General features: G+C 37.5%; 1 protein-coding gene across 3 annotated transcripts; it reads left to right on the top strand.

Annotated features, from left to right (window-relative positions):
* Nucleotides 1-15: 15 nt before the first annotated feature.
* Nucleotides 16-23,722, top strand: LOC117403678 (splicing regulatory glutamine/lysine-rich protein 1-like). Of its 3 annotated transcripts, none has more exons than XM_059006701.1 (12): nucleotides 16-330; nucleotides 1,423-1,556; nucleotides 4,471-4,586; nucleotides 8,750-8,914; nucleotides 14,900-15,078; nucleotides 16,102-16,232; nucleotides 16,336-16,432; nucleotides 16,829-16,948; nucleotides 18,280-18,423; nucleotides 19,148-19,234; nucleotides 19,420-19,549; nucleotides 21,343-23,722. In XM_059006701.1, exons 1-12 carry the CDS (start codon nucleotides 203-205, stop codon nucleotides 21,493-21,495), a joined length of 1,584 nt encoding a protein of 527 aa, XP_058862684.1. In that variant the 5' UTR covers nucleotides 16-202; the 3' UTR covers nucleotides 21,496-23,722. The 3 variants fall into 3 exon arrangements, with proteins under 3 accessions (XP_058862684.1, XP_058862682.1, XP_058862688.1); XM_059006699.1 differs by having other exon boundaries at nucleotides 18,277-18,423; XM_059006705.1 differs by lacking the exon at nucleotides 8,750-8,914 and having other exon boundaries at nucleotides 18,277-18,423.
* The last annotated feature ends 1,902 nt before the right edge of the window (nucleotides 23,723-25,624 follow it).

The raw sequence follows: 25,624 nt of genomic DNA, 5'->3' as shown, positions 1-25,624 counted from the left end.
CCACCAAAAGGTGGCGCTGTGACAGCACGGCGCATGGAGCTGCTGTAACAGGGCATATTTTCATTCTCATTTTGATCAACAACGTAAAAAAAATACTGAAAAGTGGCAAGGGGATAAGGGGAACATTTGTAACCCTAAACTCTTCGGAAATTCGGGATTTCAACTGGGTATTTTTTATTAGTTTCTTCCAGCAAGCACGAGCATGAGTGGGGTCCCTGGAACCTGTGTGATCCAGGTCACCAACCTCTCCCCAGCCGTCACTAGCGAGCAGATGCGGACCCTCTTCGCTTTCCTCGGTGATGTCGAGGAACTGCGCCTCTATCCGCCCGAGTAAGTGGCGAGTAATGGGGAAGACGGGCTAGGAAATACTCGGGATTTGAAGGCCTGCGATGTAACAGATTTGGTAGAGAAAAGCCCATTTACTTTACAGAGACTAAAATAGTAAGATTTCTTCATGAAAACGCAATAATATTGTATAGCTTATGCTTCTCAAATAACCCATATATACCATACGTTTTATATAATAGAAAATGTGACTTATTTACGGTAATGGAAATACAATTGCCAAATAGAGAGGCATTTGTGATTTATTTGTGAATTACGTAGTTCTCGACCTTTTTTTTTTTTTTTTTTTTTTAAATATCTGTATTCCGATACTAGTTCTGTACTGTATCGACGTGTATAATTAATTCTAAGTGTATGCAATTATATCGTATTAAATAAACCAGTGATGCTGTACCATGTTTATAGAGTATTTAGTCTGGGTGAGAAATGAATCTGATCCCTGTAAACCTAAATCTTTACTGTTTATCAGTTACAAATGTAATGAACCTGACAATGAGATATGCTTTGATGCATTAAGTAAGCAGTACAGCAAGTTGGGTTGGATGGGTATTCTAATGCATTGGACTGTTTTACAATTTTGCTGGAATACATGTTTAAAAAAACCTACATAATATACTAAAACATTACATTAATGTTGGTTCTAGAGAAGTGTTATCTAATGTTGAAGAATGCATTGCATGTCTTGGGAGTTGAGCATCCATGTCTTTTACACACTTGAAAAGGTCACAGTCACAACAAGGGACCTTGATTTTTATGATCTAGTGTCAAATTAGATCACTTGAGAACCTGAATGCTAATGTACTATTAGATCAGCTGAAGTTTAGATAATTTAAAAAAGACCCACGTTCATTTATATCTCTCAACCTGGCAGATTCAGTTGTTTCTTTGTTGAAAACAAGATGTACATTTTAATCTTGCAGTGTGGGATGAAGATGGTGCAAACAACAAATCAAATTCTATGACTAACTTATATACATACTCTGTCTTTACTGAACAGGGCTGACTGTATAGTGGAAGGAAGCATTCACTTCAATATGTGAATGAAATCATCTGATTCTGTCTAATTTTATCTTTCAGCAATGCGCCTCTTCCTTTTTCCTCCAAAGTATGTTATATAAAATTCCGTGAGCCTCCAAGTGTTGGTGTGGCCCAGCATTTAACCAACACAGTTTTTATTGACAGAGCTCTGATAGTTGTACCCTGCGCAGAAGGTGAGTACTTGTCATTTAAATGTAAGGGTTTTGCATTTATAAAACTTGGCAAAATGAATCTGAATTGTAGACAAGTGGCCTGGGATTTTATATTTTGGAAAGTTCAATTGATTTAAAGGACTTTGTTTTAATGCTCTCTTGTTATTAGTGACAATTGGGCCACGATGTAGAAGGTTTGGAGACCACTGATCTGAATGGAATTTTTCTCTTTGAATTTATTTTTAAATATATTGTTTTGCTTATTTATTTTTTGTTTACCAATACCAGTTACAGTAGGACCAAGAGTTTGAATTTGCCTTCTGGCAAATGAGCTGCAATACTCACAGAATCCAGCTGGTGGTAACACAGCCTAACAATGGCTATACTTGCTTCTGTTGCCCACCATGTGATGGTAGGAATTTTCCTAAACAGTATGAAAGCAAATTGGTTCCTCGTCTTCCCGTACAGACTTCCCATTACTACTGACCATTTCTTCAGTATTTATTTTTAATTTTTTTTATACATCTAATAACATATATTAATTTATTGATATGTCCCTCTGTATTGGCAAAATATTTCATAACCATTTTGTATCACTTTTTTTTTCCTACATTTATTTGATAGTTCACACAGTAATCGCCAACGCAGGAAATGTTTTGTCGCACTGTACGTTAAAATAATAGAATCCCTGAGAATGCAGAGTTGTTTAGGTTTTCATTTTTGGGAAACCAGTCTTAGCCCACATCACCCACTTAAGTCCATTTCACAAGCCCCCCTGTTTGGGTAGAGATTAGTTTTTCTTTAGGCAAAGAAGTAGCACAGTTTAAATGGGAATTTAAACACATTCACAGCATTTGTTTAATAGTGTAAACTAAAAGAAGTGGAGATGGATATTTATACAGTTAAGGCTATATCAATACCTTGTATTTTTATAGACTAGTGTGGTACATTTTATTTTATTTATTTATAATGGTATTTCTGGTTCATTCTAATATTTTGCTTGTTGTCCACATTTACTGGTAGATGGATTCTGAAGTTATTAATTTGGTTTTGTATGTTTTTTCTGTGTAATTATGTGTGCATTATTAGATGACTAGACTGGCCAAGGCAGACCTGTTACACTTGCCTGAGTAAGGCATTGTTTGCCATGCCACTAAACCCGCTGGCAGACGCACTCTACATGGGGGAAATGTGACCAGGAGAATAGCCGATGAACCCTTCCAAGATGGACACCTTGTCTCCTTTTTTTCTTTTTTTTTAATTTAATTTTTTTAATTGTTATTAATTAATTTTGTCCCTTGTTTGCTTCTCTTAAACTCTTCTGTTTTGTTCTAGGAACTGGCTTTTCAGTCCTAAATTGTATTCATCCATGACTGATTTCTTACATATTTATTTTAAAATACAAATTTAGGGTCACTCTTAAAAAAAAAAAAGTGCACTGTATTTGAAGTAATTGTCCAGGTGGCACCTGTTAAATCTATAGAATTAATATTACTGTTTGGGCCTTTTGGTTACTTCTAAAGGCTAAACCCTGATTTACTTCTGGGTAAGGAATTGTGGACCCAGAAAGAGATTTCATATTTTAAATCTTTCTTCAGATGTCTAAAATACATAACTACTTTATACAGCCTTTTGGCTAATTGCATGTTTTTGTACCTTTTTGTCATGACCATTTTACATTGTTTTGGTAACTTGCCCCATCCAAAAATTAACTGCTGCTGCTATGTACAGAAAATGCATTTTTAAAAAATAGCTAGCTGGAAACCCAATAGCATCTATTCAAACCCCCAAGACAATCTCCCTGAATGTAGGAGTCCTAATAGGGGAAGATTTTTATTGTCATTCTAGGCTTTTGAACAGGATTTAAAATACTTATTGTGATTGAAATAGGACCCATATAATTTGTAATGCCTAGCACCACCTTTCTGTGATCAAGAGGGTACACACAGTGTTTTTTTTAACTTCTGTTTAGCTGCAAATGTGGCTTCTCAGAATGCAAACATTTAGTTACCTTTTTAATTTAATACCTATTCTTTAATTCAGGTAATTAGTAAATATAATTTCTAGGATTTGTTTTTGTTTTGATAAAGGCATTACAGTTAGTTACTATTCTTTGATTGCCACACTAAAGATTTCTATTATAATAGGCATTACAGTACCTTGTGCTAGTTATTCACTGCTATTTTCTATATTCAGTGAGATGCATGCATTGGCACAGACTGCACGAAACAGCTGTAATGCATTTCAGAATCAGAACACTAGGTGTTTTTTTAAAACAAATAAACCTATATATTTTGTTTTATTGTTTTGCTTATTTGAATTTCTGGGGATTCCATTTTTTAAAAAAATGTTCTTCTTTTCTGTATCTGATGTTCTGTGTGCTATTAGTGATGCAGCCCACACGAACGGTTGTCTTGTGTCACAACACTGTGAAACGATCGCCTGGGAAAGCGTCCGCGCTTCATATCGTATGAGTCATGACCAATAAGTTTCCAGTACAGGTGACCCATAGCTCCAAGTGTTCACAATTATCAACATTTCTTTTTTTTCTTTTAAAGATCTTAAGGAAGAAAAAAAAATTGATTTTATTAAATTTGATATTTTGAAAATGTTTTTAAAAAATGAAACATCAGATTAGGCAATTTGCAAGTTTGTAAATATTTTCTGTAAGGAATAACTAGTTTTAAAATATGTTACAATGGTATGCTTTTCAAATAAAGACTTTGATTCATTAATGAATGTGGTATTCACACAAACAATGAGGATGCTCCGTTTTGATATAAGTGGCTGTATCATTACCAGAGCTCCTCACTAACTAGTTCAGTAGGGGTTTGACCAGATTTATTTGTCTAAAATACTGTGGTTCTTGTGAAATCAAATGAGGATTTTGTGTTTACAACCATTCAAATCCATAACTGTTGTTTTTGCCCTGCAGGTAAAATCCCAGAAGAAGCCAAAGCGCTGTCTCTCTTAGCTCCTGCCACTACTGTGGCAACCTTGATGCCAGGTGCAGGGCTGTTGCCAATACCAACTCCGCCTCCCCTCCCTTCAGTAAGTGTCTTATTTACAACATGTCTTGTGCTGGTTTTTCAGTATAATGTGCTTTGATTATTCCATGTTCAATTCTGAATGAGCATTTGTGATTTGAATGTGTAAGCAGCCAAGCACTGGCATTTATACACTGTACATATAACCATAAAGACCCTTTTGTGGGCAAAATATGACTTCCATTCATATGCAGGTTAAACAATTATAGTTAAAATATTTTTTTTTTTAAAAAGGAGAAAGTTCAAGCAGTTAGCAAAATGAATGTGAAGCATTATTTATTTCTTCCTTGATGGTGAGACAAGCTGTTCATGTTGAAGAAAACTAATTGTCAAGAATAAAGGTAAGTAATCTTATAACAGGAATCATAGAGCCTTGTTCAACTAGCAGTTTTCTGTAATGTACCCCAAGTAAAACAATATCCCTACACATTTGCCCTACAAATTATATGGTCATCTATATGTCAAATATGCTGTGATCATAGTTTTAAAATATTACACTTCAAGACTAATGCTGAGGTTTGAATGTGTGTATACATTTGTATATGTAACGTACAGTATGTTTACATTATACCTGGTATTGTATTTATGTGAAAGTCTTTATTGTCATGGAAGATTATTTGACGGAATCCAGTACTTAAAACCCTCAATTAAAACTGGTCTGGGGGGCTCCCGAGTGGCGCATCCAGTAAAGGCGTTGAGTGCAGGATGCTCCCTATAGTCTGGACGTCGCGAGTTCGAGTCCAGGCTATTCCTTTGCCGACCGAGGACGGGAGCTTCCAGGGGGCAGCCCGGGGGGAGGGAGGGTTAGGTCGGCCAGGGTGTCCTCGGCTCGCCGCGCACCAGCGACCCCTGTAGTCTGGCCGGGCGCCTGCGGGCCTGCCTGTAAGCTGCCCAGGGCTGCGTTGTCCTCCGACGCTGTAGCTCTGGGTGGCTGCATGGTGAGTCTGCAGTGTGTAGAAAAGCGGTCGGCTGACAGCACACTCTTCGGAGGACAGCGTGTGTTCGTCTTCGCCCTCCCGAGTCAGCGCAGGGGTGGTAGTGGTGGGCTGAGCCTAAAAAAAAGAATTGGACATTACTAAATTGGGGAGAAAACAATAAATAATTGGCGACCACTAAATTAAAAAAAAAAAAAATAATGATCTGGTACCTGCTCTTTGATAATTGAGGTATTCAGATAATTAAGTGGCAGCTTTACTAAGCTTTTGCTCCAGTGCAGAGTTTGCTCCATTTGGTTCAGTACTAGAACAATTATGTCCATATCAGCATGACAAATATGTTGATGACCATGACACATCAATAGTATGGACAGAATAGTAGAAATGGCAATGAACAGGTTAGTGGAAATTGGATAACTAAGATCTAGACGTATGGAAATGAGGTGTTGATATCCTGGTAAAGTAAATTTATTGATTTACAGTATGTGGAATAATACCACCACATATTGCCACAATCTGAGACACTCAATAACCTGTGCTAAATAATGGTAACACCTGTCGTGGTGATGTACCGTTTATTCAGTAGTGATAACCCAGGGCTCCCAAGACATTTTAGCCAAATGTCCTAATTTGAACTTTTTTAGCTATTCCTGTAACACTTTTTATTTTAGTCTCCAATCAAGTTGTAAGGGCATTTCCAGGATGTAAGGGGAGTTCTTCACAGAAACTTAATGACATTTATAATACAGTGGAGGATTTTAATGTCAGCACTGATGTGTGTTTACATTTTTGAAAGGCAGCCAAATACAAATGATTGGCATACAACCAGTATAGTTTGTAAGCTTTCTAACAGTGTGTAAACTGCATGCTGGAAAATATGAATAATACAGGTACGTTGTTATGGTTAGAAATCTAGTGATACGTACAGCTATGGCCAAAACTTTTGCATCACCTAGAATTTTAGGATTGAGACAAAGAATGCTAAATGAACATAATTTAGATCTTTCATTTAACATCATGTAATCAAAGAAACTGCAAGAGGGGGTGGGAGGTGGATTTTGGGTGGGGGGTGTGGGAGTTCATGCGACCTGAGCCCAGTCAGTGATGGGATTGGCAACCACAGTCCTTGAGTTCTGTATTATTATTATTATTATTATTATTATTATTATTATTATTATTATTATTATTATTTATTTTTTTTAATTAAGGTAAGGCCAAAAAAAGTAATACCTATGTAAAGTATTGTCATGAATTGAATAGTTTGACAAAACTGTCTGGTACAGTGGTAGACAATTCCACTGCTATAGGCCTATTCCACTACAGGTGAAATAGTTATCTTAAAAAAATGAACTACTAGTTAGCAACTTCAATTGGTCTGATGTCTCACTATCTTTTAAATACTCTCTTTTGTGTGCAATGCAGTATAAAGCAATCTGGATTTAACATGAATATTTACAACCAGATTGTGAAGCTTGTTACATCGGGACTGGAGTTGCCTATCTTTGGTTAACATTAGCATAATTGTCAACTGTCTTGGCAACATCCCAGACACAGGATTGGATAGACCTGGGGCTGGTTTTTCAAAAGAAAATCTGGATAACAGTGATACGGATTTTGTAATCGAAATTACTTAAAAAAAAAAAAAAAGAAAAAAAAAAAAAAAAAAAGATTCCGTAATTGTAGTTATTTGTAATCTGGATAAAAGTAATCCAGCTGTGACATTTTGTGAAAAAACTGGATCAAAACAATCCAAATAAAAGATCACAAAATATAGGATTACAAAATCCAGATCACTGCTACCCAGATTACAAGTTTTTGAAAAACTGGCCTCTGGAGACAGAATCCTTTTACCCCTTGTGGTCTCTCAATGGCTGAAAAAATGTAAACTGGCTGAAAGCCTTTCCCTTTAAGAAGGTATTGTTTTACTGATTGTGATAGGATTTTTACATGGCATACCTTAGCACTGACTTGGTCAGCTGTTCAAATTGTAGTGATGTGAAGCTTGCTGTACAGCTGTTTGCATTGCATCGTTTGTTTGAGCAGAGGATTTCAATCTCCAGTTCTGTGAATCTTAAAAAAAAAATGTGCTTGACCATGAACCAGAGTTGTGTTCATCTTCTTAAGTGTCCATTACACAGTAGGACACTTAATGTGTTATTGATTTTAAGCTTTGAACATTTCGGAGCCAAAACTTTGTGGTGTTTGTAAATGTTACATTTCTGTAGGCTATTGAAATCTGGTTAAAAAAGAGGGAACATTAGATTATCTGGTTCACTGGGTAAAGTAAACCCCCTCCTCTCCAATATGTAGCTGTTTAAATTCATTTCTGAGGCAAGTGCATCAGCTTTATTTTTCTTGTGTGGGGTTAAAATACAAACAATAAACAGATTGGTGTAGAAATCTTGTAAATGTTTGGCACACTAATATAGAATATCATGTGAAGAGCGTAAGAGGGGTATGCTTTATTTTTATGAAAATGTGTGAAATCATCTAGTAAATTTTGTTTATCTGAAAACAGTAAAAATATTAACTATTGGTCCACCATTATTCAGGCTTAGTTTAATACAAGTAAACTAGTATATTTTCATTACCAGTATTAAAGCTTTTTTTAATTTTGAATCCAGGAAATGCATCTAATTGGTTTATTTTTACAAGTCGCAAACAGAAATCCACTTGTATTATATCTACAACTCTTCAGTTACATTGTTGATCCGTTAAAGAGTAGGATTTGATGTTGCATTGTAAAGGAACCCCATAGTCTGATAGCTTAGCTTAGAGAAATGTGTGGATTATTTGTAATACATGTTATTGTCATTATGGACATTTGTTGAACCAGTATAGCAAGAATTTTTATACCAGGATGAATTGACAGATGTTTCTTCTTATTTACAGGGTCTTCTTGGTTTGCATACAAATAAGCCTTTTAAACTAAACAACAACATAACGTTTAACAAAGGATTGGATGTTTTTAGCCAGCTTGTTTTTCCCTTTTGGATTAGTTTAGTTTTATGAAAATGGGGTCACAGCTTTTATAAATTCCTATACCTGTCATTGTAACAAATGGAATTCTTGCATTTCCTCAGAGGGAACATGTAATGCCTAACCAGCTAGAAAAGAGTGCTGGGCTATCTGTTGTTCGAGTGCCTCTGGGGCACCTTGTAGCAGTTTCATTTTGATTTCAGTGTAGTAAATAATTGTAGTCCTAAATTGAACTATGTTTGTAATGTTGCAGCTTGGTATCCCAATTGGCAATCTGGGAACGTTGCAGGCTGGCCTCGATCCTTCCCTGGCAGCTTTGGGAGGAATCTCGTCACAACCCCCTTTGATGGGAAATGTGGATCCCTCCAAAATTGATGAGATCAGAAGAACTGTTTATGTTGGCAACTTGAATTCACAGGTAATTCCAACCAATGAGTACTCATGTTATTTAACAATTTGCTGCTCTGTTTCATGGTTTGCTTAAATAACGAAATACAAGTCTGTATACAGCATAGATATCCGAGATGCAGCAGCAAAAATAGAACATACAAACATGACAATGAATAACGTAACAATTTTAATGATTTAGCTCTTTTAAAAGCTTTAGTAAAAAATAAATCTCAGCAATTTCATGAATCTGAAACATGGATGCACATCCAGTGGAGTGTTCTGAATTGTTGCATAGTAGTAAAGCTGTGGTGGTTTTATTGAAGGCCACCAGTTTATCAAAAACAGTTGCAAGTTCCTTTAACATCATGTAACACGCTTCACGTTTACACATGAATCTACGTTATATACACAGACAATTTTAATAAAATGAAAAAAAACTATAGCTGTACATTTCTAAAAAACAGGTTTAACAAGACCTTAGCTTGCCCAATTCAACTGTGGGTAATGTCCTTAGGAAATGGAAGACAAGCGGCCGTGCCGGTGTTAAAAATAGGACAGGCAGGCCAAAGTTATTGACAAATCAGGCCACATATGACTGTTGTCCCAACGGTGAAAATTGGTGGAGGAAGCATAACTGTTTTTATAGTCTGGACTGGGTCCCTTGGTTGTAGTGACGCAAGTTGTTGTATTTTAAGCAATCGAACATGGTAGCAACCAACTTGCTCCTAAAGTGGCACCCAACAATTGGATTTGATGAAAATAAAAAATTTTGGCCGAGGAGCCATTGGCTCCTAAGTCAAAAAGTTTGTCTGGAGCCCTCCAACAATGAAAATCTGCAGTGGCTAGGCCAGAGCCCTGACAACCCTTTGCGGTCCTATGTCGGACCAGGTCCGACATTACAATTTTCCCTTTCTGGTCCGATGTCGAACCCTGTCCAACATCATCAACAAGACGTAAAGCACAGGTCTCTAGTAGTTTTTTCTCTGGAAAAAGCCGAGAAAATCATTCAATGGCCGAGTGAGACCGATAGGAGCCGAGAGAAGCTGGAAAAAAAGGGGGGGATCTGAGCAATACACAGAGCCCCAGCACCACCGAGATAACACGGCTATAAACAAACAAGATAGCTGCTTCCACATCCAGCGCTCAAAGAATATCACGGATATTTGCTTTTGAGATGTTGTAGTAATAAAATAATGACTTGGATCGCACTATTGAGGAGTTTGGTGATAAAACGCTGAATAAATGGACTAAGGGTTAAACCCAGGTGAACCATTGTGGCATGTCTTGGAATGCCACCTAAGGGCTAGAGTCCACAGACCACAATCCTCTACTGAATTGGCACTTGCTCTGATGGAGGAATAGTGAAATATTACACCTGATATCTGGTGCATACATTGCATATATTACTCTTGGTAATATAGTGTACATTCATTCAAATTGTGAGGTTGTGGCTCTTCACAAAGACCTGCCTGTGTCCAGTCCCCCCCTGGGGCTCAGCAATCAAACAGAAGCTGCAAGTCTTCATTGGCCTAGCCATATGGTGGTGGATTGGCTGCTCTTGGTAGGAAGTACACGTGGTTCTATTGTTATTGATTTAATTTGTTGGTTATTGATGTATGAATGTATGTGCTATGTTTATGCACAATCAGCATAACCAGTCAGGGTTTGTTTATTGTTAGTGAAGATCCCAATATATTAGTATCAGTAGTGGCAAGTAGTAAACTGATGTAGGAATGTTTGGGGTACTTTGTTATTATTTTGTACAGTTCCTTGGCTGTATTCTGCATTTAAATGTCAGGTTCATGTATTAAGAAAGCAGTATCCCTTATTTGCTAATTTACAAAAAATGTAAATACCGGTAATACCTTAAATTTAAAAGATGAGTCTGTCAGAAACTCTCAGGCAGCCATTTATGGGTTTCTTTGTAACCAATAGAAAATCAGCTTCTTCCACAGCTAGCCAATCAGAAGTGAGAAGGGTGGGACGTAAACACTTCTGCAATTCAGTTTTCAGAAACTTGCTGGCTCTCTACAGATACACCCAGCGTGTTTTTCTAGCAACAGAACGAACATAGGAAAAATAAATAAATAAAAACTACTTGTCTGACGGGCAAGGTATAACAGCAGAACTTGTTGTCCTAAACTGACTTTAAAATGTGACATTTCAAAATCTACAATACACGATTTCCGAAGACATCCCAAATCTTGACACGTGTTACTCAATTAGAAGTAATTAAAAGTTGACAATTTTCCCTTTCCGGTCCGATGTCGGACCCTGTCCGACATCATCAAAAAGACGTAAAGCATAATCGTTTTTTTTCCGGAAAAAGCCGTGAAAACTATTCAATGGCCAAGTGAGACCGATGGAAGCCGAAAAAAAATAAAAAAAGGGGGGGCGGATCTAAGCAATACACATAGCCCCATAACCACAGAGATAACACGGCCATAAACAAACAAGATAGCTGCTTTCGCATCCAGCGCTCAAATAATATCACAGACATTTGCAGAGCTTTTTGATATGCTACAGTAATAAAATAATGACTTATAATGAGTTTGGTGATAAAACGATGAGACGCACTGAATAAATTGACCGCAAAGGGTTAGAAGTGGTAACGAGTAGATTTAAGCTATATAAGCACCACTTTTACATAGGTATTGTAACTTCAGAGCAAGCCATGGGGAAAAGCCATCCCTCCTTGGAAACATGCTCAACCATCATTGCACTTGTAACAGGGCCGAGGCTGAGGGCGAACCGGTGACCCTTGCATACCGCAAGCAAGCATCTAAACAGCAATGCAAAATGGCCAGTAGTGTCCACTTACTGTGGCAATGGAAAGTTGTAGTGAAGGCGTCTGTGCGCACTGTGAGAAGGCGCCTCTTAGAGAATGGTCTGGTGTCAGGGAGGCCTGCTAAGAAGCCTGTTCTGAGCAAGAAAAACATCAGAGATCTTAGATACAAAAACTGGACCAAAGATGACTGGCCTAAAGTAATTTTCTCTGACAAGTATCCCTTCAGCTGTTTTGGAAACTGAGGTGGATTTAAGAGTTCGACGGTGCAAAGCAGAAAGATACAAGCCAGAGTGTACCGTCCCAACGACAAAGCATCCGGAAACTGTCCATATATGGGGATACTTTTCTTCAAAAGGCACAGTTGAACAAGGACTGGTTCTTGAAAACACTCAAGTCCATCTCTTCCTTACTGCTCAGAACCATTTTCCCAACGGTGATTTCTGTTGCCATTTTTGACGGAGACCCTTGCCATTGAGCCAAACAAGTGAAGAAATGGTTAGAGACAACAATATCATGCTGCATGGAGGAATATGCTTGCTTACACACATATAAAATACTGTTCTCATCCACAAATATTAAGATCGTTGATGCACCACAACATTAAGTCAAAATAGTCAATAATATGATAATATATATAATATATATATATCGTTTTAAATATATACCATAAAATTGCATAATACTGTACTGCATTGAGAAAAAAAATATTAATAACAAACATCTGCTACAAATCAAGTACAGGCTAACTTCACTATAATGAACCCTTCTTATAACGGTCACCCGTTTTTAACAATCCCAACAGCAAGAACCGATTCTTTTCAATGCCCTATTGTAACGGTCACGTACAGGATCGATCCGGGTACAACAATCTCAGTACTGACTGACACTGAACTTCCTCTAGTGTCAAGTGTGTTATTCTCTCAGTGAAAACAAAGACCATGGTTGACTAATTCAGATAATCCTAATTCAAAGATGACCTATTGTAGTACGAATCATGCATGACGACTGCAATCGTTTCCTGTCCGTCATCTTCACACAAACTGTAACCAGGCAACTGGTGTGAGGAGCAATCTACGCTGGATAGTTTTTTTCAAGAGAAAGGACATGTAATTACTGTATTCAGCATGTAAGTGTACATTCTTTCCTTTTTCATTTCTTTACTGTTTTCTTTTAAACATACCTGTAGCAGGGTGATTGCCCTGCACAGGGGGAAAATAGTGTTGGTGTAATTTATATATGGAAACAAGTTTGTTTTGTGTGCTTTTTGGAGTTATTGTGGTTGATTAAATGATTGTTTACAGATAGGCACTCAATTTAGACTTGCTGCCTGCTAGGTCAAATATTTTTTTTTAAGTTTCCACCCTATTGAAGGAGACGCCGGTTTAGTTTGTAACTACTATTCTAGGACCGATACTCGATGTTTAATACATTTTATTTAAATAATAAAAAAAAGGATTGCTTACATTTTAATTTTATTGGTCGTCTTTTTTTTCCCCCATAGCTGTCAGTCAGACAAGTGTGTGGGTTTTTTTTTTTTGCAAATGTTAGTCTTTGAATTAACATGATACTGTACTTGGAATAAAGTCAGTTTAGTGTGAAAGATTGAAATTATGTAAACAAAATAATGTAATTGTCTCAATCCTAAAATTCTAGGATGATGCAAAACTTTTGGCCATAGCTGTACATATAATACTGTATAGCCTATGATTTAGCGTTTGTGCCCGTTTCTGATGTATAGAATGGTGAATTAAAGTTTAATATACTCATGTACCGTTTGTTTTAAGTTTGAAAACATTAATTTTATATGTCTGTGGTCTAAATCTGTTTCAAAGTGGAGCATGCTTTTTGACTTTAGTTTATGTATTCTACTACCTAAACCTTAAATTAAGGATGTCCAACAAATCTGAAATGACTGTCATAAGCAGTGGCCGCTTTGTAGACTGTATAAAAGCAACACAGGGACTGGACAAAAGGTGTCCAAGACACAAAAATAAAAGCACAACTAGCAGAAGAATCAATTGAACAACCTTTGCAAATCACAGAAGTTTATATTCAGTTAAGTCTAAATCTAATGCAAGATTTGATGGTGCCCAGGACAAACAAAGGAGGGTACCTTGCAATGCTTTAGAGTTGAAACATGCATGCAGCAGTAACACATGATAGCGTCTGTAAACCAATTTTAGACCTGAACATTTCACTAGCAGTGGCTACCCAGTGGAGCCCAGCAGTGCAATTCTAGAGGCAGTTGGTTTTGGTTTAATATAATTGCATTGCTTCCATCTGGTGAAATCTGTTTAGCTACAAGAAGCTATTCCATGTAAAGTGAATAAGTTACTGTGAGCTATTTTTTTTACACTAGTAACACCTGATTGGCGACGCCTTTCATGGCTATAACTTGTTAACAACTTATCTCATGTTGATAAAATCATTGATAACTTTAAACACAATCATAAGCTATATATTTGCTAATATGATTTTAATAAGTTTACTTTTAATGTTCATTTTTATTAGTGTAATGTCATTCATGCTATAGGTCAGGGGTCTCCAACCCTGGTCCTGGAGAGCTACTGGGTCTTCCGGTTTTTGTTTCAACCAAGCTCTCGGTTACTTAACTGCACCAATTATTGGCTTAATTAGTCAAGATTAACAGGTTTTCCAGGTCTTTAGCCATTGATGATGTAAAGACACCTAGAAAACCTGCAGGATTGTAGATCACCGGGTTGGAGATCCCTGCTGTAGGTTGTATTCCAGTATACCTTGTCTTGAAATATCATCAGAGTTATCCTGCCTATTGTATTCTTCTTGTTTAACACCCCCCCCCCCCCCCCCCCCCCCCGTGGCCTCAGTAGACCTCTCAGAATCATTTCAAACCTCCCAGGCACATTTTATAGTGTAACCATTAACCTTACCCCCTGCAACTTGTGGATTTGTTCAATATGCTGTTTCTTACTGATGTATTTCAGGATGTCTACAGGTAAAACAAGGTGAATGTGAACAAAGCACACCGTGTCGATGCAGACGCTTGAGTTGTGTTTTGCTGATTATACATCATCACAACCTTTACAACCAATAAGATTGCTATTTTTTTAAATCAACTCTAGGATTCCAGCAGCTGCAGGACTCTTGCTTCTATTCCCCATGTGAGCAACATGTCTGCACCAGTTAGGTTTGTCCTCCTGCTTGTTGGTTCCTTGTTCATTAGACTATACTATTCTTTTGTTCCAGACAACGACAGCCGAGCAGTTACTAGAGTACTTCAAGCAAGTTGGAGATGTGAAATTTGTACGAATGGCTGGGGATGAGACTCAGCCCACTCGCTTTGCCTTTGTGGAATTTGCTGATCAAGAGTCTGTTCCAAGAGCTCTGACCTTCAATGGAGTCGTGTTTGGAGATAGACCCTTGAAGTAGGTCAATATAGGGAAAATGTCAAACAGAATTGCGGTGTTGACTGGCTTCTAAGTTTTAAACAGCTATGAACAAGTAAAGATTTACAAAAAGTGCATCCTGGGAACTATTATAAAACATTGCAAATTGAAAACGTGTTACTAATTAAATTTTTGTGTTTTTATATATATAAATAAATAAAAGCTATTGTCTAATGTTTCAGTGGTGTGCAGTCAGGGCATGTAAGTCATGCACTGCATGACCAATCGGAAAACTAAGAATGTTGCGATAATACTATAATATAAAATGTGTCTTTCTGACTTTATATAATCTTTTTTTTCTGCGTGTTCATTGCACGGACAACTTCATTCTTTGTGCTATGTTCGAGTCGTGGTGCGTTAGCTCTGCATGACTAGTCTGACACTTAAAACTGTACCAGGCTCTCGGAGTGACGTCGCAACCACACGCGCGTAGTGGAGCTCAAGTCATGCTGTATTGAATGTAAGCTCTTACTTGCTGTAAGCTCTTACTGATTTAATTTTGTTTGCACCTTTATTGCGTACCAACCAAGGCAGGCAGGCAGGCAGGCTAGCTTTTTGACGGGGTCCTAGTGCCACCCGAAGTACTGGCTTATAGTATACGAATAAATTACTGAGAAATAAATAAATAATCACTGGCATATATTCTCAAATTAATAAATCGATACCCGGGTAGTAAAATTGGACCCGGGTCGTGTCGGGTAATTTAAAACCCGACGGGTACCCAGTTTTCAGGTACCAGTGCCGACCTCTATCTAATGTTACATTCATATCGTCTCGCTGCATGACCTACTGGGAAACCCACTGCATGCCACTGATGTTTATAGTTTTATAACATTAACATTGGGATGCCCTGTTCAGGAAAAAATGATTTTTGCACTACAGCAAAGTTGTTAAATCTATCTCAAGTTCTCAGTCTGCAGTAGATTCTACCTAGCAAATTTTTTGCTGAAAGAAAAAATCTATGAAATTAGTTTGAGTCATTTTCTATTATCCATCCTCTAGAATCAATCACTCCAACAATGCTATTGTAAAACCCCCCGAGATGACTGCACAGGCTGCTGCTAAGGAACTAGAGGATGTGATGAAGAGAGTGAGGGAAGCTCAGTCATGTATCTCTGCAGCTATTGAGCCAGGTAGTTTTTAAAGTAATATAAAAACATTATTTTGTCATGAATACATTTCCATTTGAAATATTGCACTTAAAATATATCTGCATTTTGTTTCTCTGATATTTAGTCGAGTCTGGGAAAAGCAGTACCACTAGTAGCAAAAAGGCTGGAAGATCTCGATCTCGCTCCCAATCCAAAAGGAAGCGGTCTCGCTCCAGACACAGGTAAAAAACAGCACAGCAAAGGCAAAACCTATGCAGTGATTATGTGGTTGTATGTATCTTCTCACTAGAGCTGATAACTAGGATGTTATCTGTCTGAAGCATGTTGAGTCTATACTTCTAGTTTTATTGTCATAGAAATAGTGATCTGTACATCACACTTTTAACTATGTATTGTAATAAAACTTCATTTTACACAACTGTTTAAGGGTGACCACTTATGCAAGAGCTGTAGCTTCTGATTTAGCTCTACATTTTTCATAAAATGTAGTTTCCATTTTCTCTGCCTCCCCCACTTATAAATCTCTCTCTCTCTCTCTCTCTCTCTCTCTCTCTCTCTCTCTCTCTCTCTCTCTCTCTCTCTCTCTCTCTCTCTCTCTCTCTCTCTCTCTCTCTCAGGAGTAGATCCCGTAAAAGATCTCAGTCAAAACTGAGAGAGGCACGTAGCACCCAAAGTTCCCAGAAAAAACGCTCGCGATCGAAAGATAGAAAGCGCACCAGAAGCCGATCCAGGTCTAGGTGAGTTATTGCAACAGTGCAAACATTGCTTTTTCCAGCATTGCTTTGTCGATTTGACTGTAGAATAGTGTTCCATGATGGCCTCCAAAGATTGCTTTCTCTGATTCGGCAATATTTTTAATTGTCGCAGTAATTTTATTTATATTTATGATTTTGCCCACTCTGAGACACGCATCAACTGGCAGAATACAAAAAAAATACTAATAGGAATATCCAGTAGATGGCAATAATGAACCTTTCACTGGGTTTTATATAGCCAGAAAAATCAACAAGAGCAAAGCACAGCAAATATGGCGGATAGCGAGAACAACAGAAACAAAGTAATTACTCCTAAATAAAATCACTTATCTGGGATCATTTTGGTTTTTAAAATGATGATGGTCAGGTTATTGAAGGGAGGGCTAATTTGTAAATGGTCAAGCTGTTCTTTCAAAGAGCAGCAACACGACAAATATGTTAATGCATTAAAGAAATCACCACCAAGCGCTTTATACCAGTAATAGTGTAACTATTTGATTTGGGAATAAGACATTTTTAACAACCTAATTACATATTATTATTTTGGAAATACTCTTGTAACAAATATCCAATACATGTGCCTGTATGTATGTATGTATGTATGTATGTATTTATTTATTGATTTAAAATGGCACTTCAGTTTATCTACAATATCTATGTTTTCGTTGATTTTTAGAAAGTGTTCTGAGTTCTGTATTTAAAATATTGCATGTTGTGTAAATATCGGTTGTATTATAATTTAGGGCTTCTGATTTACGCTTTTAACCGATAAAACACCCCTGATACAAAAAGGAAAAATGAAATCGGTGTATAGCCAATAAACACAGTAAAACTGGAAAAACAGTGGAAATGGGTAATCAATTCACATTGACCATCCCTTTCCCATTAAAAAAAATAAATAAATAAAACCTACTACAAAAAGAAAACAGTGCAACGGGGGAATGTCCCTCCTTCCTGGCTTGTACCTATCATTGATTCATTTTGAATACTTTAAGCCCACCCCAACTACTGAGTGGCAGCACATTTCTTGTGAGATTTGAAACAAGATTACAATTAAGAATGGAGGCTTGTCATAGGATTTAAAGCTGTATTAAAGTTAAGATATGGAGGATGTTTTTTTTTCAATTTGAAGGTTTATAATGTTGTAAAACACATTTTAGATTAATAATTATAAAATATCGTGCTGTATCGTGATAATACACCACAGAATAATAGTCGGAGAAAAACCCTAGTCTGAAATGATAGTCGGGTAGATGCACATTTTGAAAGGGGAGTGGTAGAAGAGCTATCAACTGTTATTTATTTTTTAGCAGAGATAAAACGAAAGAGAGAGACAACAAATCAAGAAGTAAAGAGGAGAGCTGGAGAGAGAAAGACGAGAGGAAACGGAAAGAAAAGAAAGGGAAATATTCACCAAAGAGCTATGGTTCATCCCGAAGATCTCGAAGCACCAGCAGGTCAGTAAGTTTGTTTCAAAGCTGCAGTTACACCATTCTGTAAAATGTCACTACATTGTTTAGCATGTGTGCTGTCGACTTCATCAGAATACAGACATGGTAATCTTACAATATGTTTCACATTGCTGAAGGGCTTGGTTTCCTCCTTGAAGTACTTGGGGCACTCTAAACTGAGCAGCCACACAGCCACTTAAAAATAATAAATAAATAAGTGTACTTTACAGTGATTTTCTTTTTTGACCAGCCTGCTGAAATATGGTGCTGTTTTTGTACAGTGTACATCTACTTTCATAGACTCTATATGTTGTTTTCTGAATTGTAGAGGGATGTTAATTGTTTTGCCCATTTACCCATGACTCAATTGGTTCAATAACAGAGCTCCACATACTTTGGAGCATATCTGCATGAACAACATTTAATCTTCCAGATTCTTGCAGGGTAACTCACGGTACCTGTGCTCTGAAGTGATGTATCGATAATGTATATTTCCCAATCGGGCACATGTGTCAATAATGTATATTTCACAAAAGTGGTTTCTGTGTTGGTCTTTTACTGTCACCTAATGACCTATGGGTTGTTTAGCTACTCCTGCAGGTCATTAACAGGCAGTAACCTGTCATATCATTAACAATGAAATAAGGTTTCATGTGCTTCTTAAACTGCTGGTGTGGATAATGTGAGATCCTGTTGGTAACCTTTGCTAATACTTGATTTTGTGTTGTAGAAACCGCAGAAAGAGGAGCAGAAGTAGGTCTAAATCTCCCAGGCCAAGAACTCCCAAAAGAAAATTAAGGTCTCCTTCTCCAAGGAGGTAAGGGACAAAGGATCAGATTTTACAGTGTATAATGAATAAAGTGAAAGAAATGGTGTATTGCATCAATTGGAAATAAGACTCCTATTGTAAAAGAGTGTGAGCCAGTCTGTGTTTTATACTGAGTTTAATTTGACAACCTTCACTGATCAATATTGAATTGACAAAATAATTTATTTTAACAGAATTAAAAAGGAGGAGAGGAAGGAGAAAATCAGAGAACGCAGCAGAGAAAGGAACGAAAGGGAAAGATCACCCTCCAGGAAGAAGAGCAACAAGGACAAGGAAAAACTGGAAAAAAACACCCCGGTCAAGGTGAGGCCATACAGAAAATGAGCTTCATTCAATCTTTTATACCACTGTTCACGTCAGGAAAAACTACCTCATTTAAATTTTTTTCTGACTTTTGAATGTGAGCTTCACACAGATTACATCTGACGTTTGAGATAGATTACTGAAACCTGTTTGTTTAGTGCCTGTCCGTCTTCCCCTTTGCCTAGGGTAGCCGCAATTTACAGACGTTTTCATACCCCAATATTGACAAACCAACACAGTAATCTGGATATTCCAATAAACAAGTAAAAATGTCACCTGAAAAATAAATGGTTCTACTAATTTCCACATATAACAGTGCAGATGCACGTAAAGTAACCTGTAAACTCATTAACCCTTTGCAGTCCATTTATTCAGCGCGTGTCATGCACATCAGGTCCAATTTATTTTCACAGACGCAGTTTATTTTTTTTCACAGTAAAACAGGTTTAAAAGGCACTGCATATCAACAGGACACTCAGTACTGCATCTCCAGCTCCGCCCCACCCCTTGTTCGCTATATTTTTTACATACCTCGTAATAATAGTACATACCGATAAATCATCTCTTGATCGCTCGTTTTATCACCAAATTCCTCAATAATGTGATCCAAGTCGTTATTTTATTACTATAACATCTAAAAAAAGCTCTGCAAATGTCTGTGATGTTCTTTGAGCGCTAGATGCAGAAGCAGCTATATTATTTGTTTATGTCCGTGTTATCTATGTGATGCCGGGGCTATCTGTATTCATGAGATACGCCCCTTTTTTTTCCGGCTTCTCTCTGCTCCTGTCGGTCTCACTCGACCATTGAATGGTTTTCTCTGCTTTTTCCGGAGAAAAAATGACTAGAGACCTGTTTTTGTGTCTTTTTGATGATGTCAGTAAAACCCATTTGGTGCAAAATGTTATGCACTGCAATTCAGTAATACTAAAAGATTTCCTAGGTCAAGGTCTAGTGAAGAAAGTATTTGAGGTGGTCATTTTTTTCAGTTATATAACTCTGCATGTTCACTGTGTTGGTGAGATTATGACGTTGACCTTTCACTGCTGCATGTTTTTAACTAACAGCCGTATCGGTAATATACATCATATGGTCCGTATAGTTGACCCGCAGTTGTATTCTATGATTCTCTCAATAAAGTTTCATTATAGGTAGGCTTGCTACTTTTCGACTAATCGGTAAAGCTCGTTAAACGTCGAATTCCCCAAAAAAATTAGTTGGACTGAAATAATTGTGCTGCCTGTGCATATTGTTTTTACTTGTAAATGTATGCTATAAAAGTCTGTGTAATACACTTCATACGCTGTGTTTTCTACCGTATATTTCAGACATTTATTTAATTTGTGTAGGATTTATATCTACAAGGTATAGCTTCGCTGTGACCAAACATTATTTCAATTAGAATGTTGGTAATGTAGAATATGATAAAGGGGTTTCTCTAAATTAGATGTTTCTCAATGGCATAAAAAGCCTGTTTTTTTTTTTTTGTTTTTTTTTATAAAAGCATAAAGGTCGATTTCATGCGTGGTCTGCTTGAATTGAAAAATAAAGATCGAAAAAAAACCCCGTAAATTTAAATAAACGTTGATATTAATCATCGATTTGGCAAAAAAATTAAAATCGAATAGTAGCAAGCCTAATTATAGGTGGTGTCCAGTAGAAATGTTTTCACTGCCACCTTGTTTTTAACCTCTGGACTATCAGTGAATGAGTGCTGCTATTTTGTTGCTTTTGACTGAGAGATACAAAGGTGGCTAAGTTAGGCCTTTTTATTTCCAACTTTTGTGTTTCAGGTGGAAAGAGATTCTGATAAAGAAGAGAAAGAGTATGAAAGTGACAAGGACAGCATTCATACCAACCGTCTGGATCACATAAAGGGTCAACAGAATGGCAGCTACAATAATCATGAGGAAGATCTCTTGGTCCAAACAGAGGTGTCTGAGTGAATCAATAATCGCCCCAGGATTGTGGATACTATGAAAGGAGGCTGTTTCAGCTAGAAAAAAAGAATGGGCAACTAAAACTGAAGCTGAACCAATCAGCCTGCCAAATGGGGAGGGGAAATCCAGGAATATTCAAAGAATACTTGTTGAAGTATTGGAATATGAACTAGGAAGTTGCATTGTTAGATACCAGCTGGTCAAATGTGGTTTCTTTCTTGTTTTTCGTGTTTTGTAAATTTCTAAATAAGGATGGGCTCATCCATATTTTTTTTTAATCCTCAGTGCACATTTTGCTTTTGTGAATCAATGTATCATATGATATTCATATGAAGGATGTGCGGAAACACACACACACACACACAGCTTGCTTGTTAATGTATTATCCATGTGTAGTGCTCAGACTTATTTGTTAAAATAATAGCTTTGTGCTGCTAAATGTCTGTTAGAACAATTTGTATTACCCACTTATTTTTAAAAAGGCAATGTTTTTTTAAAAATGTATATAATAATGAAGTTCTGCCGTGTATATTCCCACCAAATTATCTCGTATTGCTCTTATTTTTGCATGCTGTTAGTTATAAATACTGTCTTTACTGGATTTATGGTTATTTAATACTGTCTAAACTGTGACATTGTATATTTGACAGTTTCTTATGATAAGTAGCAGCTGCAGCCTATGACATTTCCAGTATAGACAGTTTTATATTAATATAAGAAATACTTTGAGGAAAAAACACTCCAGATGTCTTGACACTTTCTGAACGGTTTCTTATTTGGTTTTGTAGAACTGCATGCCAAAAATAATGTTACTTATGAGGTGGTTTGGTGGGGAGATTAGACTGTGTATAGATAGAAGAATCCAGGTGAAATTTCTTACATGCATACACAAGTGAAAAGTGCCTGGTCCCTTATTGTAACCCTATAACACATTTCATCGTATAAGGTGCATTCTTTCTTGTGATAAGATACACAACTGGCAATCCTACAAATCTGTATTCATATATAATCAGTGAGTGTTGCTGCAGGTCAAACAGTAAAATAGGGTGCTAGATGCAGTTTAACTGTGATGTTTTTTTATAGATGCATATTCTAATATGCATGATCTACACACTTTACAGCACAAGCTCTGATTTTTCTTTGGGGTGTAGTACTGTACTTTATAATCAAGTAGGGACAAAGAGACCTCCAGCTTCTAGCAAGTTTACCAATAAATCATATACCAAGCCCAAGTCATGGCTGGTATTTACACTGAGGCACTAATTGGAAAGTGTCAATACCGGGTAAAAGCACAGCTGCGTCGTGTGCAGGGCGGGTCACACAGTCCTGGCTATGCGAAGTCGCTGGGCTTCGCTGGGGAATCCCGAAGGGAGTGTTGTATTGGCTGGCAGTCCTATGGGTTAGGGAGGCAAAACGGGCAGGGACAGTTTCTCCTCATCGTGCTACAGCGGACCCTGCTAGCCAGGTGCCAGTGAGCTCAGGCAGACACCTCCTGGCCCTGGTGCTCCAGAGGACGGTTGCTCCCGGACTGCTCTCGAGTTCATGAGCTGTGAGTGGAATAGCTGCGGCGAGGACAAAAAATAACTGGGCATTCGGGGGGGGATCACAGCTAAAATAATAATAAAAAAATTAAAAAAATTACCGGTGCAAAATAAATATTTGGGGGGGGGGGGGAATCGGCTCTAAAATAAGATTTAGGGCAGTTGTTTTTACAAAGGCAGCAATTCAAGAAAATAGTCGTCGTGTAACTGCTGTTGTGCATAAACAGTTTTTCACTATCTGCTTTATCGTGAATTAAATTTTACTGTAAAATGTATACGCTACTTCACGTTTGAGTGTGTGTGTGTTCAATAACTTTCCACAAAGTTTCTTTGAATATTATTTTTGAGGAAAAAAACTTTGTATCTGAAGATGCCAGTTTTGGCAATATGTTACTTTTTTGTTGTACACAATTGTATATAACGTTTGAAATTAACTATATAATGTAGATGTTTTTTGAGAAAATGTGATAAGAAATGTATTACAAGGATAAATAAAAAAACATGCTCCAATCACCAATTACCTTGTCCAAAATGTGCAGGTTTGGGTGGTGTGGGGGGCTGACTAATTTTGGATGGATTTAGTTAGTGCCCCACCCTTTTCAAGATATTTAATGTATCTTTACCTTTGTATGGCAGGAAATGACATTAAATAAATCCAAATTTCCAATATTAAATGATGATGTCCTCGTTAAGCTGTTTGTTTGTTAATGTATATACAGTGGTTTGCAGAAGTGTTCACCCCCCTGCAAAGTTTTCACATTTTGTTGGCATCTGAGCGTACTCCATGACACTTTCAAATTAGACTTTGTAGAAACATTAGAAATGTAGAATCTACACAAACTACTCCACATTGATAAAGTTAAAAAATGCTATAGAATATAAATAAGTAAGATTTACAGAAAAAAAACAGATTAATCTAAGTTGCATAAGTATTCAACCTCTTTGCTACTGCAGCCCTAAATCAGCTCAGGTGCAAATAATTTGTTTGAAAGGTCACAAAATTAGTGAAATGGTTTAACTTGTAGATAATTTCCCTCAGGTATATAAAGACTTTCAAGCTGCAACTCACATAGTGATCCAACAAAGCAACCATGAAGACCAAGGAGCTTTCGAAACAAGTCAGGGATAAAGTTGTAGAGAGGCACAGAGCAGGAGAAGGGTACAAGAACATTTCACAGGCGCTAATTATCCCTCTCAGCACAGTGAAGTCCATCATTAAGAAGTGGAAGATGCATCATACCACCCAGACACTACCAGATCAGGTCGCCCTCCCAAACTGAGCAGCCGGGCAAGCAGGAAACTGGTTCGGGATGTCACTCTGAAGCCAACAATGACCCTGAGAGATCTGCAAAGTTCTGTGTCTGAGATGGGAGTCAATGTTCACACAGTAAGCTGGTCCTTACACAAAGCTGGCCTGTATGGACGGGTGTCAAGAAAGAAGCCATTTCTCAAAAAGCCTCATCTTAAAGCACATATGGAGTTTGCGAAAAAGCATGTAGATGATACTGCAGACATGTGGAAAAAGGTTTTGTGGTCAGACGAGACAAAAATTCCAAGCATTACGTCTGGCGCAAGCCCAACACTGCACATCACCCAGTCAACACCATCCCAACTGACAAGCATGGTGGTGACACCATCATGTTATGGGGATGCTTCTCTTCTGCAGGCACTGGGAAGCTTGTCAGGATAGAGGGGAGAATGGATGGTACAAAGTACAGGCGAATCCTTGAGGAAAACCTGTCTGAGTCAGCCAAGACTGAAACTCGGGCGGAAATTCACATTTCAGCAGGACAATGACCCAAAGCACAAAGCCAAAACCACACTGGAGTAGTTGAACAAGAAGAGAATTAATGTTCTTGAGTGGCCCAGTCAAAGTCCTAACTTGAATCCAATCGAAAATTTATGGTGAGACTTGAAGAATGCAGTCCATCGATGATCCCCAACAAACAGAACTGGAGCAATTTTCCCGTGAAGAATGGGCAAAAATTTCACCATCCTACTGTGCAAAGCTAGTAGAGACCTATCCGAAAAGACTCGTAGCATTAATTTCTGCAAAAGGTGCTTCTACCAAGTACTGACTTAAGGGGCTGAATACTTATGCAACCAGTAAAATTCATTTTGTACATTTTCTTTGCAAGTTTTGCTGACATTTAACATCATCCTCATATAACAGTGTTCAGTTTAACCACTACAGCTTTGAATAAAAAAAAATAAAATAAAGTTTGTTTGAAAAACTGTGCATACATTATTTGTAATTCAACAAAATATGAAAACTTTGCGGGGGGTGAATACTTACCACTGTATAGGAGCCCGAGTTTAAATTCAGCCCCATTATGAAATCTGGCTGTATTCAGCTTGGTGTGTATGTGCCCTCTGTCCCGACCCCCCATATTGCTGTCATTGCTGGGGTGTCTGTATGTTTGTGCATCTGCATGTAACAACATTTTTAGATATCTGGAGAACCACTTCTCCAATTGTGATGAAACGTGGTATTATTGCATATAGTTTATCTGGAGAATCACTTATGATATTGTGATTAAACATAACCACTATTCTATACTATTCTGTGCACAATGTTGAAATATGGTCAACAA

This window comes from Acipenser ruthenus, chromosome 2, assembly GCF_902713425.1.
Source record: "Acipenser ruthenus chromosome 2, fAciRut3.2 maternal haplotype, whole genome shotgun sequence".
In the NCBI taxonomy this organism is placed as follows: Eukaryota; Metazoa; Chordata; class Actinopteri; order Acipenseriformes; family Acipenseridae; genus Acipenser; species Acipenser ruthenus.
The sequence above is the reverse complement of the archived record's forward strand: the minus strand, read 5'-3'. Positions and strand labels throughout refer to the sequence as shown.